The 13,935-nt window shown below is 45.0% G+C and overlaps 5 protein-coding genes across 5 annotated transcripts; 3 read left to right on the forward strand and 2 right to left on the reverse strand.

Annotated features, from left to right (window-relative positions):
* Window positions 1-1,131: 1,131 nt before the first annotated feature.
* Window positions 1,132-3,894, forward strand: L199_004359 (uncharacterized protein; the record flags this gene model as incomplete). Its single annotated transcript, XM_064890086.1, has 10 exons — window positions 1,132-1,198; window positions 1,495-1,580; window positions 1,883-2,318; window positions 2,392-2,455; window positions 2,517-2,610; window positions 2,675-2,818; window positions 2,883-3,086; window positions 3,156-3,485; window positions 3,554-3,743; window positions 3,821-3,894. The coding sequence occupies 10 exons, from the start codon at window positions 1,132-1,134 to the stop codon at window positions 3,892-3,894; spliced, it is 1,689 nt and encodes a 562-aa protein (XP_064746158.1).
* Window positions 3,895-4,294: 400 nt separating this feature from the next.
* Window positions 4,295-6,215, forward strand: L199_004360 (uncharacterized protein; the record flags this gene model as incomplete). Its single annotated transcript, XM_064890087.1, has 3 exons — window positions 4,295-4,606; window positions 4,734-5,777; window positions 5,880-6,215. 3 exons carry the CDS (start codon window positions 4,295-4,297, stop codon window positions 6,213-6,215), a joined length of 1,692 nt encoding a protein of 563 aa, XP_064746159.1.
* Window positions 6,216-6,488: 273 nt separating this feature from the next.
* On the reverse strand, window positions 6,489-7,475 carry L199_004361 (uncharacterized protein; the record flags this gene model as incomplete). Its single annotated transcript, XM_064890088.1, has 4 exons — window positions 6,489-6,848; window positions 6,916-7,080; window positions 7,148-7,261; window positions 7,335-7,475. The coding sequence occupies 4 exons, from the start codon at window positions 7,473-7,475 to the stop codon at window positions 6,489-6,491; spliced, it is 780 nt and encodes a 259-aa protein (XP_064746160.1).
* Window positions 7,476-8,162: 687 nt separating this feature from the next.
* L199_004362 (uncharacterized protein) lies at window positions 8,163-8,869 on the reverse strand (the record flags this gene model as incomplete). The annotated part of the gene is made up of 3 exons (XM_064890089.1): window positions 8,163-8,438; window positions 8,513-8,599; window positions 8,678-8,869. The coding sequence occupies 3 exons, from the start codon at window positions 8,867-8,869 to the stop codon at window positions 8,163-8,165; spliced, it is 555 nt and encodes a 184-aa protein (XP_064746161.1).
* An 863-nt stretch (window positions 8,870-9,732) lies between these two features.
* L199_004363 (uncharacterized protein) lies at window positions 9,733-13,887 on the forward strand (the record flags this gene model as incomplete). Its single annotated transcript, XM_064890090.1, has 12 exons — window positions 9,733-10,260; window positions 10,376-10,682; window positions 10,767-11,090; window positions 11,184-11,296; window positions 11,360-11,378; window positions 11,441-11,545; window positions 11,610-11,663; window positions 11,740-11,969; window positions 12,043-12,110; window positions 12,208-12,359; window positions 12,450-12,585; window positions 12,693-13,887. The coding sequence occupies 12 exons, from the start codon at window positions 9,733-9,735 to the stop codon at window positions 13,885-13,887; spliced, it is 3,231 nt and encodes a 1,076-aa protein (XP_064746162.1).
* Window positions 13,888-13,935: the final 48 nt, after the last annotated feature.

Raw genomic sequence — 13,935 nt, forward strand, 5'->3', positions numbered from 1 at the left:
GCTTCTATGCGCTTAGTGCATGACTCGGATGAACGTGAGTAGACGACTCGAAGGCAAGATAAGGGGGTTTTATTTTACGCACACTTTTTACTACACCGGAGATATCCGAAGAGATAAGGAAGTTAGCTATGATGATTTAGGCGAGGCGAAACCGAAGACTGAATAAATACGATTTCAATGAAGCGAAGCGAAGTCGAATGACATCGTGGACTAGGTGTGGACCTCCCGCTGGTCATGCATCATGCATGCTGCATTCTTCACACGATGGAAGACACATGTATTGTACATGTCCAATCTACAAGTGCAGTACAAAGGATGTCTCGTGGTCATGTAGACGAGTTGTATAAGCAAGGTCTTCTGTCAGAATCGCGAGGTGCCATTCTAAACACCTTGCGATTTCGAGCTTGCCATTTGTTATTTGAGAAGACGTTGCTCTATGATATCACACGAGTCATCATTTCGACCAGATTTGGTAGTACGAGTTTGGCTTATCCAGGCGCACACACGCTCATCCATGACGAAGTCAACCGCAAAAGAAGATTCAGCATAGTGGAGTGGGAAAAAGGTTCCCTTTCCGCTTGCTTCGGGGGAACAGTCTCGTCTTCTCTTGAACAGGAAGGTTCTGAGTGGTGTCGGAGAAATGACCTCAGTGTATTTGCAATTCGTAGAATGTCGGGCGGATCATGTTGTACTGGGTACGAGTGTGCTAGAAGACAGCTTGATCTGTGTCATGCAAGTGAGTATACAGGCGACGATCTGAGTGATACTGTAGTCCTTCGAAGCATCCTTGATTGATTGAAGAAGCAAGATGTTTTCGACGCTACACACTTACTTCCTGTATCTTGCACCATGCAGAATGATGTGCATCTTACGTATGTATGCAGCACTCGTCTCAGTGCCAAGCAGTCGACAGACGATCTGTGCGAGTGCCACACCATCGGCGATATCGATTCAACTCCCAAGTGCCACCTTCACAGCTCCTTTCAGTTACACTTCGCTTTGTTGTCGTGATCACTCTCATCATCATCTATCAGGTCCTCAATAATCCTTAACCTTACTCATCCTCAAATCTATAGTTGCTCCCTTCTCTCTTTCTTCTCATCGACAGCAGCAAAAACAGACACAATCAAAATGGAAGACGACAGAGAAATGCGAGTAGACGAAGCTATCATTCAAGATAGTGGGAATGGTGATAGATGTGGGTCATAGTTTTTAGATTTCTTTATTTTGGTTGGATTGGACTGGACTGGATTGGATTGGATCGGTGGTCAGGTGGATTGATGGTGGCGGAGTTTTAGTTGATCCAAAGGCAGGAAGGAGTGCGAGGTGTTCAACTACTTCAAAGCCGACCACCACTAGTTTTACATCCTTCTTCAAAGATCCTTAATCCCTTCGGTGGTGGAGTGAGATGATGAGACTAATCGGTTGGATAAGAAAAAAGGAAAGAGGATACGGTAGCTAATGAATGGAATTTTACTGTTGGGATCAAAGTAGATGGATCTAGAAGAGACGAAAGGGATAGATCAAGAAGTAGAGATAGGCACAGAAGCTCAAGAGATGATGATAGGGGACACCGAAGTGTGAGTATCTTTCCCCTTGTCGAGAATAGTGCACGAGAGTTTGAAGCGAGAGAGACTGAGAGATGACGCGATGCGATATGTTGTGAATAAAGGGGGCGAACGGAGATGGTGATGGAATGAAAGACAGAGTGAACGTAAGTGAGAGTGACGAGAAGAGTAGCAGTACGAGTACGAGAACGAGGGACGACGTAAATGACGAACGGAATGTCGAGGAGGTGGGGTTGTAACGATGACGTATCATACATTCATCACCAAAACACAACGTATAGCTGACAATCTATATTTCTATCTTGGCCAAATAGCATCGAAGAAGATCCTATTCTCGATCAAGATCTCGTTCTCGTACTCGATCTCCAAGGAGGCACAGACATCGTTCGCGATCTCACTCACGAGACCGTGATTACAAACAGGATCGAGATCGGGATTATCGATCTTCTCACCGAGATTATCGATCCAGTTCAGATAGACACGGTGGATCATCTTTCAGGGGTGGACCAAGGGGAGGTAGAGGTCTGACTGGCGCGTACAACAGAAATGGATATGGTCATTCTCACTCTTCCTCCAGACCCACTTCGGGACCTGGACCAAATGGAGAACAATCCGTTGGAGGACCTATGAATGCCACTCAAGAGGAAGCTGAGGCTCACGCCAAAGTCTCAAAGAGAGAGAATAGGTTGTACGTAGGTAATTTGGCTTACGATGTCACATACAAGGATTTGTCAAACTTTATGTCTCAAGGTAAGTCAGCATCGTCCGCACCTTCTCATCCTGACATGCAGTGAGGCTTATCGGTACTTTTCACTATATCTAGCTGGTGGCAACGTGGTCTTCTCTGAGGTTCTTACTACTCCTGCTGGTCAATCTAAGGGTTGTGGGTGAGTGCTATAATATTGCTGCATGATATACCTTGACAGTTACTGACCTGGTCGCCTGCAGTATCGTCGAATTTGCTACTCAAGAGGAAGCTCAACGTGCCAAAGCCGAGCTCACCGACAAATATTTGTTGAGCAGAAATGTCTTCATCCGAGAGGTGAGTACATCTGAAATCCTTCTACAATCCTTTCTGACTATCGAATGGTGCATCATCATAACAGGACCGAGAAGAGACCGCTCGATTCGGTGCCCCTCCTATCCCAGGTAAAATTGGTGTCGCCACCGGTGAAGCTAGAACTTTCCTGGGTAACGCTGCTCCTGTATTCCACGTCAACCCTATGAACAAGAACATCTTCATTGGAAACGTGAGCTCGCTTATCTCTTTCTTTCGTTAAGATTCAGCTGACGTTCTCTACTCTTGACAAACAGCTTCCTCTCCAAGCTTCCTGGCAAGACCTCAAGGATCTTATGCGACAAGCTGGGGAAGTCATCAGGGCTGATATCAACTTCCACCCTGATGGAACACCCAAAGGAAACGGTACTGTAGTCTTCGTCAACCCCGAGGATGCTCGAGCTGCTATTGAGATGTTCAACGGATTCGATTGGTTCGGTAACATTCTTGAATGTAAACCTGTGAGTGATTGTCTCTCTCTTCTGATTATTACTTGGACCGTCATGCTAATGCGATCATGGCATATTTAGGACAAGTTCGCCAACAGTCCCTTCGGTCCTGGACGAGGACGAGGTGGATTCCGGGGAGGTTTTGCTCCTAGAGGGGGCTTTGGTGGATTCCGAGGTGGTTTCAGAGGAGGATTCATGGGTGGTGGTGGATTTGGTGGAGCAGGTAGAGGAATGGGATTCAATCCTGCTTACGGTGCTCAAGGTGGACGAAGTTTTAATGATAACATCTACGCCGATTACAACGGTCCGGAAGGTGGTGAAGGCATGGCTGTGGACGGTGCAGGTGCAGGTGCAGGAAGTGGATTGAAACCTCAACCTGCTGAACCAAACCAGCAGATCTTGGTCAGGAATGTGAGTCACCGTTTCATTCATAGTCGCTCCTCGAGGAAAGAGACTGATGATGAACGCTGCCCTGGTAGTTACCATGGTCAACAGCCAATGAAGATCTGGTAGAGCTCTTCGAGACAGTTGGAAATGTAGTCATGGCTGAAGTTCTCTTCGAAGCTGGAAGATCGAAGGGTGAAGGTATCGTACAATTCACCGAGACTGCTGAAGCTCAAACTGCCGGAGAGAAGTTTACTGGATATATGTATGGTGGAAGACCTCTTGGTGAGTTTCGCTTAACCACTATTATCGGCTGTGACAAAGTGCAAGAATCAAAGTTGATAATCATCCTTGATGTGTAGATGTCCAATTCAACCCTAGATGGCACGAGTTCTCTTCTGCAGCTGTTAAAGGTGGACAAGTTGCTCCTGCTTAAGAGCTGAATAGGAAGAAGTAGTGGTATAAAGCGTGGTGGGAGTCGGGAAAAAAAAAGTCAAAGATTGTATAACTGTCAGATCTGTTGAATATATGCATTGAAACATGATGCAACGTTGTTGGCTCTTTATGGCTGGCTGTTTGTTATTCGTTACACATGCCTGGTGATACTGATATGATAGATATACTCGTGGATGATGCCAGTCATCGTTGAACCGAGTAAGACCGAACATAAGTCGGTGTGGAGGTGCACCGAGTTGGATGAAATGTTCGACTCAGCGTTCAGTATACCAGATTCATCTTGACATTTGATACAAGTCAGCTATAGACCATACATATCATCAATATACATACATTCATGAGGAGGTAGTCTCATCGGGGCTAGATAAGTGAGGTTCAAGATGTTACCTCGACCAGCACGATTTCGACAACTATCCTCTTTTACATTTACCTCAAAATCAAACTCCCCGAATCTCTCAACACGCCTAAACCCTCGACATTACTCCTCAGCGTCATCGCCGACCTCACGTCCTCTGAAAGTAGCTATAATAGGCTCGGGACCTTCAGGATTCTACACCGCTTCTAGGATACTCAATTCGTTGCCTAGAGATTCACCCAATGGGAATAATGTGGAAGTTCATATGTACGAACGATTACCTACGCCTTATGGGTTGGTGAGGTATGGTGTAGCGCCGGATCATCCTGAGGTCAAGGTGAGTTGATCATTCATAGCGGTACAATCCCGCAAGTCCATACTTATGTAAAGTCAACGCACAATCTCGGATTTGGAATTTTGTGATGAGCACGAAAAGAATAACTAACTGAACATTCCTGTTATAGAACTGCCAACATAAATTCGATGAACTATCTTCAGACCCTCGATTCAAATTCTTCGGAAACGTCCTCCTCTCTAGTCAACCCTCATCTTCTCCTTCCACGACCACTCCCTCTAGCGCACTCTCACCATACACTTACCCGCATTCAGTGCGGATCTCATTCGACGATATCCTCCCATACTATTCTACTCTCGTCCTCACATACGGCGCATCGCTCTCAAACCCACTGTCCTCAGTCAATGGCTCAAGTTCTTCATCGAACCCTCTGGAGAACGTACTGCCCGCACTTGCATTCGTAAGCTGGTACAACTCCCATCCTGCATTTTCCGAACTACCCATAAACCTCAAGGGTATAGAAGAAGTTTCAATAGTAGGTCAAGGTAATGTCGCTTTGGATGTTGCTAGAATACTCCTCAAGCCTTTGGATGAACTTGAAAAGACAGATTTGAGTAATGAAGTTTTGGAAGTATTGGCTCAGTCGGATATAAAGAAAGTTAGAGTGGTAGGTAGAAGAGGACCGGGTCAGGTTTCATTCACTACCAAAGAATTTAGAGAGATGTTGCAGATACCCCACTTATCGTTTAACGGAGTTGAACCGGGATTGATGAGAGAGGCTAAAGAGATGGTAGGAAATGAAAGGATGAAGAAACGACTGTTAGGATTGATGGAAAAACCTATATCGAATGATGGTGGAGATACATTATTCGAACTGGATTTCCTCAAATCGCCCAACACATTTATACCTTCCCCTCAAGATTCAAAGAAGGTAGGAGAAGTAGAATGGAATTTAAACCAATTATTATCGTCTACTCCTTCCCCACCTACCCCACCTAAATCGCAGGATTCGGCTGTACCCAGTCCAAGTGGAGTTATTGCTCGACCTACAGGAGAGGTAGTGAGGAATAAGGCGGATATGGTTATTGAAAGTGTTGGATATAGGTCTGAACCTCTTTCGGGAGAAGGGGAAGGATGGGTATTGCCCTTTGATGAGAAGAGAGGTAGGGTAAAGAATGTTAGTGGGAGAGTAGTAGATGATCAGGGGGTGATGGTGAGTCAATTTCCTTCCATATCTAATGAACATATTTCATCGGTGTACAATGTCACTTGATCTTGATCATGTTACTAACGATAAGGTCGTTCGTCACCACAGGTCCCAGGAATATATACCGCCGGATGGGCAGCAAGAGGTCCAGTAGGCGTCATCGCCTCTACAATGCACGATGCATATTCCCTTTCCGACCAATTACTAGACGATCACTTCAATTCACCTACTACCGTATCTATATCCAGTCCGTTGAACCCCAATCCCGAGGAAGGGATCCCCGAAGCGTTAATACGAGCTCAACAGAAAGGTGGGATCGTCGTCGATTTGGATGATTGGAAGAAAATTGACGAGGCTGAGAAAAGACGTGCGAAGGAGTTGGGTAATGGGAAGGAGAGGGAGAAGTTCAGGAAGGTAGAAGAGATGTTGAGTGTCTTGCAATGAGATTGTCGATGTAAATCGAAAACTAGATTCACAAGGAATGGTAACCTAGTAATGGCCCTACCGCACTACTTTAGTGTATCTCCATTAGACAAAGGCAGGTATAGAATATTCAATTTTAGACGTATAATGATAGATACAGTAATTCATAGATAGATACATTGAATGACAATACGGAAATAACTATTCACAACTCTTCTATAATTTGTAGACAAAAGGGGATGTATGATACAATCAAACAACGAGATGAAATATCTTGAATCATCTATGATAATATTATAATCCCCTTCCTCTCCCTGGACCACCACCCATTCCACCTCTTCCAAATGGTCCACCACCCAACCCACCCATTCTAACAGGACCACCACCGAATCCACCTACTTTAACAGGACCACCTCCTAATCCACCTACTCTAACGGGACCACCACCTAATCCACCAACGCCTACAGGTCCACCACCTAGTCCTCCAATCCTCGCAGGTCCACTACCAAACCCACCACCCATACCTCCGTACCTCATCTGAGCTCTATCAGCTCGTCGTTGATCCTTTTGTTGTCTCCTTGCGAGTCTTCGTTCGTATTTATCTCGTCGTCGTAGATCTCGATATTCAGATTTAGAAAGACCTTTCTTGGTGTGCTATATTATTACATCTTGATGTCAGTGATCCTTCTTCATCTCAGACCATGGAATCACTATCACTCACACTCTCATTATCTGAGGAAGATGAAGAATTCGAACTTGAACTGGAAGTAGACCCTCTTCGTCTTGGAGTGTATTCAGATGGACCAAATCCACCGCCATAAGCTGTAGGAGCCGAAGAGGGTTCTTCAAGAGCTTTTTGATAAGATGGAGGGGGAACCTCGAATGGCTATATCACCCATGCCGTGATATAAGTGAAACAATCGCATATCAATCTCTCGTAGTTTGGGACTCACATTTGCATTTAGGTCTTTGTGATCTTCGTACTCCCTTGATTTCTTTTCGTCAACATAATCCTGAGGGACGATTTGTGTCGTAGTCGAGATCGAAGGACAAGAGGGGTCATTCAACTATACATTTCAAGACATCCATCAGCATTATGATCTTTCATACAGGGCAGAAGTTCAAGTTTCGAAATCTCACCTCAAGTTTACTGAGATCAGGAGCATCTTGTCCTTGATTATCCTTTTGTTCCTTCTCCTTCTTCTGCTTTTGCTTGTTGTCATAAGCTTTATAAGCTTTCTTACCAGCTTTAACCCCGGCTGAAACTAAAAGTAATGCCATGTTGTATTGTTTAAAATAGTATTGAGTATTGAGTATGAGTAGGGGTTTATCAAATTTGTCTTTGTTAAGGGAGTTGCTTGTTCGTGTGGATTAATTTGACTTTGACCAACTCTGACCAACGAGTGATCCTTATATACCTTGCAACTCTCAACATGATACAAATAATTTTGATATGACCAAGTATTGGAAAGATGAAACGCATCGATATCGGTAGCGATAATGATTAACCCAAAGAACAAGGCTATGCATATTTAGACTATCCGCTGGGAGCGATAAAACCTATTAATAGAATGCAAAGATAATCTCGGTTCCCAGACCGCTTCCGTTCGCTTTCTCGTTCGCACTTCGGGGATGACCGAAGGGGCTCAAGGATAAAAGCTAAGGAGGATCCTTTCGATCACTGCCAAGTATTGGATCAACTGAACAAGCTAACAGCCCAGTACTTCAAGAGCGATATGGTAACATGCATGCATAGCTATAGAAGACCACTTGAAACAACACACAATATTCAACGCTGACGTATCAACACACAATATATGATTCGATACTTGTCCTCTACCTCTTCCCCTTCATCTACCCCTACCTCTCCCCGGCCCCATCCCACCTCTGCGCATATCTCCTTCGTTCTCGCCATGCTCAGGGCTGACATCAGGTCCAACTTGGGCATGAGCATGTTTATGAGATGATTTATTTCCCTTCTTTTGTTACAGGGCTGATCAGCCCAGGCTTCCAAGTCCATTCCAATCCCAAGGTAACTTCGTCAGCCCGTATACTCGCCCGCAATGATGCAAAGGGATAAAGTGTAGTTGATCTACTTACTTCTTCATCACCATAGCCTGAGGAGACGGAATAATCGGAGTCGGACTTGGGATGTTCTCTTCTCTCAAAAGGTCGTACATCAGAGCATGCAGTGTGGTGAGAATGACCACAACCACCCTGATACTCGGAACGTGAGGATGTTACCTGAACCTTGAGGAGATTCGTCAACTGCACATATCATGGCACCAGCATGTTTCCGAAGAGAAGCTAATGCTCACGTCGTCATGATTGGGAATGACCCCATGTCGTTTTGATTGTTCCGAATGATCATGATCTCGAGATCGAGGTGAGACCCTTCCGTTCGGCTATCAATATTTGATACCATACAAAGTCAATCTGTAGTCCCCCTCCAATTGGGGCATATCGTTCGTATGTATACTCACATCGAGCCTGGCCAAATCTTGAACACGCAAAGTATCCTTATCCTTCTTGAGCATATTTTTGATATCCTGCTCTTCTTGTTGCTGCTGAGCTTGTAATTGTTGAATTTGTTCTTGTTGTTCTTTCTCCTTTTTCTTCCTCTCATGAGCTTTATGGGCCTTGATATCATATCGGACACCAGCAGCGATAAGCATGATGTGTAAAAGTTGCGTGAAAATTGTTCAGAGGGTACAAGTCGAGTGAGCGACGATCATTTAGTCGTAGACGGAGCTCTTATACGTCAATCTCTCCGCCGTTGATATACACATGAGCCCGCTGATCTCCATTCTCGAAGCTGTAGCTGCATCGAAGCTGGGTACGATCCCGCTAGCGATAGAAGAGCCAAGAGACTAGCTGGATATACGTATCACTTTATATCTGAATGATGACAAAGAAACATACGATCATTTGGACACGAACTTTGAGGGCTTAATCGGCCAACACGGTCATATTCAGTACGTGTCCCCTGACTGTTGATCGTTTCAGATACAGCAGTCGCAATGTGTACATCCACAACTGCGCAAGCGGTGGATAGGCCCCTCACAACAGCGCTCTGATTGTAACATCCCAGATACGAGATGAGCTGCTGGAAGATTTGGGAACCATGACTGGTATAAGTGAGTAATTCTTATAGTCCACGTACCTCCACTTCTGCAATCCGGTCCGAACCTATGTATCTCTGTCTGATCTTCTTCGATAATTCTGCGATCGTCCTGCTCTCTTCGTATCACTTTCTACATGCACAAATCCTCCACTCTTTACCAAGCATACTTGGTATCCCATCGTGGCCACAGAATTCATACTGCAAGTACATCTCGTGACTTCTTTCTGAGACCGTGTTAGGTATCCGGCTGATCCGGCTCCGGATATTCCGATTCGAATATGATTATACCGAAAACATCGACTATTGCAACTCGCTATAAATACTGGATGAGATGACAGGCCCTCGACTCATGATCTCTGATATCGGATAGCCTGCATCGACCAGGTAGCAATACATACCAGTCGACTAGCGACCATGCACTTGGTCAACACAGCTCTCCTTGCCGGAGTGGGTCTATCCCTCTTGGGTCAAGTTGTATCTCTAGGCGAAGAACGAGTGATCGCCTTCCCTGTTCTATCCGATCTAGACACATTATCTCATCCTCACTTGTTCGACACCGATCAAATCACCTTCAACATTGCCACCACAGGACAAAGACAAGGGAAGGACGACCTATTCGTACTAGCTTCCAAGCCCCATGGACACGCTACCCCTCTCTTACTAGATTCCAAAGATGATCAAGCTATTCACGTAGCTGCTCAGACGTTCGCCTACGATGTATACAAAGTGACGGGTCAACATCCGAAGTTGTACAATGATACTTTACCTAATCATGTCGAGCGCGCTTTGATTGTTGGAAGTGTATCTAGCGATTTGATCAGGAGACTTAAAGGCGTACAGAGAGATAGGCTGGAAGGGAAATGGGAATCGTACGAAATAGGTTGGGAGGAAGATCCTTTGAAAGGTGTCAAAGAAGGATTGGTGATCAGTGGATCAGATCGAGTGAGCATATCCACAAATTCTCTCATTCCCTATTCACTGTCCCATCGTGCTCCTATAACAGAAGTACATCGTAGCTGTGAGCTGTGACTGATATTGTGATGTCTGTCACATTCAGCGAGGAACGATCTACGCTCTTTACACCCTCTCCGAACAAATGGGTGTTTCCCCCTGGTATTTCTGGGCCGATAGTCCCATTCGACCCAAATCCATTATCGCATATTCAAAATCCAAAAGACTATTTCACGGTGAACCCACTGTAAAATACCGAGGATTGTTCATCAATGACGAACATCCCGCGATGTGGGGTTGGGCACAACAGCATTGGAACAGGAAACCATGGGAACCAGCTTTCCAAGCTGAGATGTATGAGAAATGGTTTGAGATGCTTTTGAGGTTAAAAGCCAATTATCATTGGCCTGCTAGTAAGTCAGCTTCACACGAGGCACCCTGTTGTGCTCCTTACCATACATAATGCTCATAGCTGATCATCGATGATGGTGTATCAGTGTGGGCAAGTATGTTCGATGTTGACGGGCTAGACGTATCGAACGGTCTACCTAAGAAGCCTACACCGGGACCTAATCAGGTTCTAGCCAACAAAATGGGTGTAGTGATGGGAACATCCCATCACGAGCCGATGTCGAGGAACAAGCCTGAATGGGATTCATACGGCGTTGGCGAATGGGATTATGTCAAAAATCAAGAGACATTAACTGAGTTTTGGAGGTATGGAGCTGAAAGAGCGAAAGGGATGGAAACGCTCTTCACGATGGGTATGAGAGGTGATGGAGATGAACCATTGAGTGGAGCTAGTAATGCTTTGGTGCAAAGTAAGCCTTCCTTGGGTATTTTGTGTCAAGCTCCTCAGATCACCAAGCATGATGTGAAGCTTACCATGTTTGCTGATCATGATGTCTTTATAGATATCACTCATGCGCAACAAGGTTTATTGAAAGAGGTCTATGGTGATCAATTCGATAGTATCAGTCAAATGTGGTGTATGTACAAGGAAGTCGCAGGATACTATCTCAATGGGGTAAGTCGTTACTCCGGGATACCATTGGTAGACTATGACTGATGTGCTTGACTTCTGAATAAGCTTGAAGTGCCAGATGATGGTAAGCTATCACATATTCCTGCCGTATCTGTGGCATCAAGCTCACATATATTTGTCATCTAGTCACCGTTCTCTTCGCCGATGACAATTATGGTAATCTCATGTCGGTCTTGCCACCCGATAGGCAAGATCACAAAGCCGGTGCAGGTATATACTACCATGTTGACTGTAAGTGTTACGATCAAAGCATGCTCATGTTCACCAAAGGAATCTAGCTAATAAGGAATATCAGATGTCGGTTTCCCAAGGGACTACAAGTGGACCAACACTATCAATCTAGCTAAGAGTGAGTGAGAACATCATATCGTCCTCTCAGTTGAAGCACAGCACGATCTTTGCTGATCTGTACATTCCAAAAACAGCTTGGGAGCAGATGAACCACGCTCGATCATTCAACACCACCTCAATCTGGATCCTCAACGTCGGATCATTGAAGCCGCTCGAAATGCCATCTGAACACTTCTTATCCCTCGCATATGATTCCGACGCCTGGCCTAGAAATAGTGTTGGCAAGTTCCTCAAAGCTTGGGCGGAGAGAGAATTTGGTGAGGATGTAGCTGAGGAGACTGCTAGTATAATGAGAACATACTCTGTAAGCAGCTCACTCTGCGTCCAACAATCAGCCAGAGGACTCGGCTGACTAGTAGTGACATACTATATGATAGTTGTACGCTGGAAGAGGTAAAGCGGAACTTCTCAATGGGACTACCTTCTCTTTTACCAATTACGAAGAGTGAGTTTGAATACTACAGTATTTTGCCACATGTTCTCCTGATGAGTATATCAATGTTATTCGGATTGTGGCTGATGATAGTGATATCAATGTACAGAGCCGAACGAGTCTTGGCTGGATGGGATGACCTAGTCCATCGAGCAGATAAGATCTACCATAAATTGGATAAAGCCACTAGACCTTCGTTCTTCCAACAAGTTTACATGTTATGTGCCGGTCAAGCTAATTTGAACAGACTGCATATGGCTGGTGAGTGGTGATAACTTCAGAGGTCCATTCCCAATGATGAGCGATGTTGCGCTCAAGCTGATATTTACTGCATCTCTTTCGTTTAATTAGCCGGTAGATCGCATGTCTATGCCTTCCAAGCTAGAACAGCGGCCAACACATTTGCTAAGGAAGCTCTGGATGCTTTCTACAGAGATGCCAATTTGACGGAAACTTTCCATTCGTTATTGAACCGAAAGTGGGATCAGTAAGTCTTGTTTTCAAACAGTAGAATTTGCTCAGTAATTCAAAATGATCGGGATAATGTCTATTTTCCGTCATCCTGTGCTGATCATCCCATCTGCTTTCACTTAGCATGTGGGATCAAACGCATATCAACTACTACGCTCCTCTCGAGCCCATTCGAGATTCCCTTCCACCCATTAAGTTCGTTAACCCCTATCAACCTTCCCGGCCAGGCATTCCAATCAAGGAACATGCCTTACCTGGATACGTAGCTTATCTTCGAGTGACCGTCGAGAACCTCATCGGAGCCTGGCCAGGCGACACGGGCAAGAACTGCGAGAGAAGCTATAAATGTCCTGACCCGACTTTGCTCATCATGGACCCATACGGAGCAAAGACGAGATGGATCGATATTGGCTCGGGAGGACCTAGGAATACCAAATTCACCATTACGACCGATCACGATTGGCTAATTGTCAGCGAGAGCAAAGGCAAGATTAAGTGGGATGGTACGGAAGATGTCAGAGTATACGTTTCGGTAAATTGGGATAAACTGTCCAATCACCAAGAAGGAGGACAAGTATATGAGACTGAAGGTCATGTACTGATCAAGGGCGATGATCTTACCAACGTTACTGTGACTATACCAATCACTGTCCCACCACCCGTACCAAAAGATTTCAAGGGCCATGTAGAAGGTGATGGATATGTGGTGATGGAGGCTTCGCATTATACTAGATCGAGTGAAAAGGATGGATACGCATTTGAAGAGATTGAAGGATATGGAAGGACATTAAGCGGTATGGAGATGTTACCTTCCTCAACCCAGAATTTCACTTTGGGTCAAGGTCCAACATTAGAGTATGATTTCTGGTCTCACCCTACTTCGTCTTCAGACAAGTTGTCCGACGAGGTACAAGAAGAAAAAGAAGAAGTGGAAGTAACACTTCATTTGGGTCCTACCAATAACTTTATAGTCAATAAAGAACTTTCCCTTGGCCTTCAATTGGATTCCTCGCCCATTCAAGAAGTTCATCCAATTCCTCTAGGGTTGTTACAGGATAACCCCCATGAAGAACCTTTCAAACGATCTGCTGTTGGAGCTGTACCGCAAGATTGGGAAAACGCAGTTTCCTCCGAAAATCGAAATGCTACCGTATCGTTCAAGGTTGATGCTAATGAGTGGAAAGAAGGTGGGAAACATACGTTGAAGTTATTTGGTATGACTACTGGACTGGTGGTGGAGAGAATCCAAATTGATTTTGGAGGGATAAAGGAGAGAGGGTATAGTTATCTTGGACCTCCAGAGAGTTACAGGTTGTAAGATAGAAGAATGGGGAGTCAAAGAAAAAAAGTGCAACGCCGAACAGTG

This window comes from Kwoniella botswanensis, chromosome 1 (genome assembly GCF_036426115.1).
Source record: "Kwoniella botswanensis chromosome 1, complete sequence".
NCBI lineage: Eukaryota > Fungi > Basidiomycota > Tremellomycetes > Tremellales > Cryptococcaceae > Kwoniella > Kwoniella botswanensis.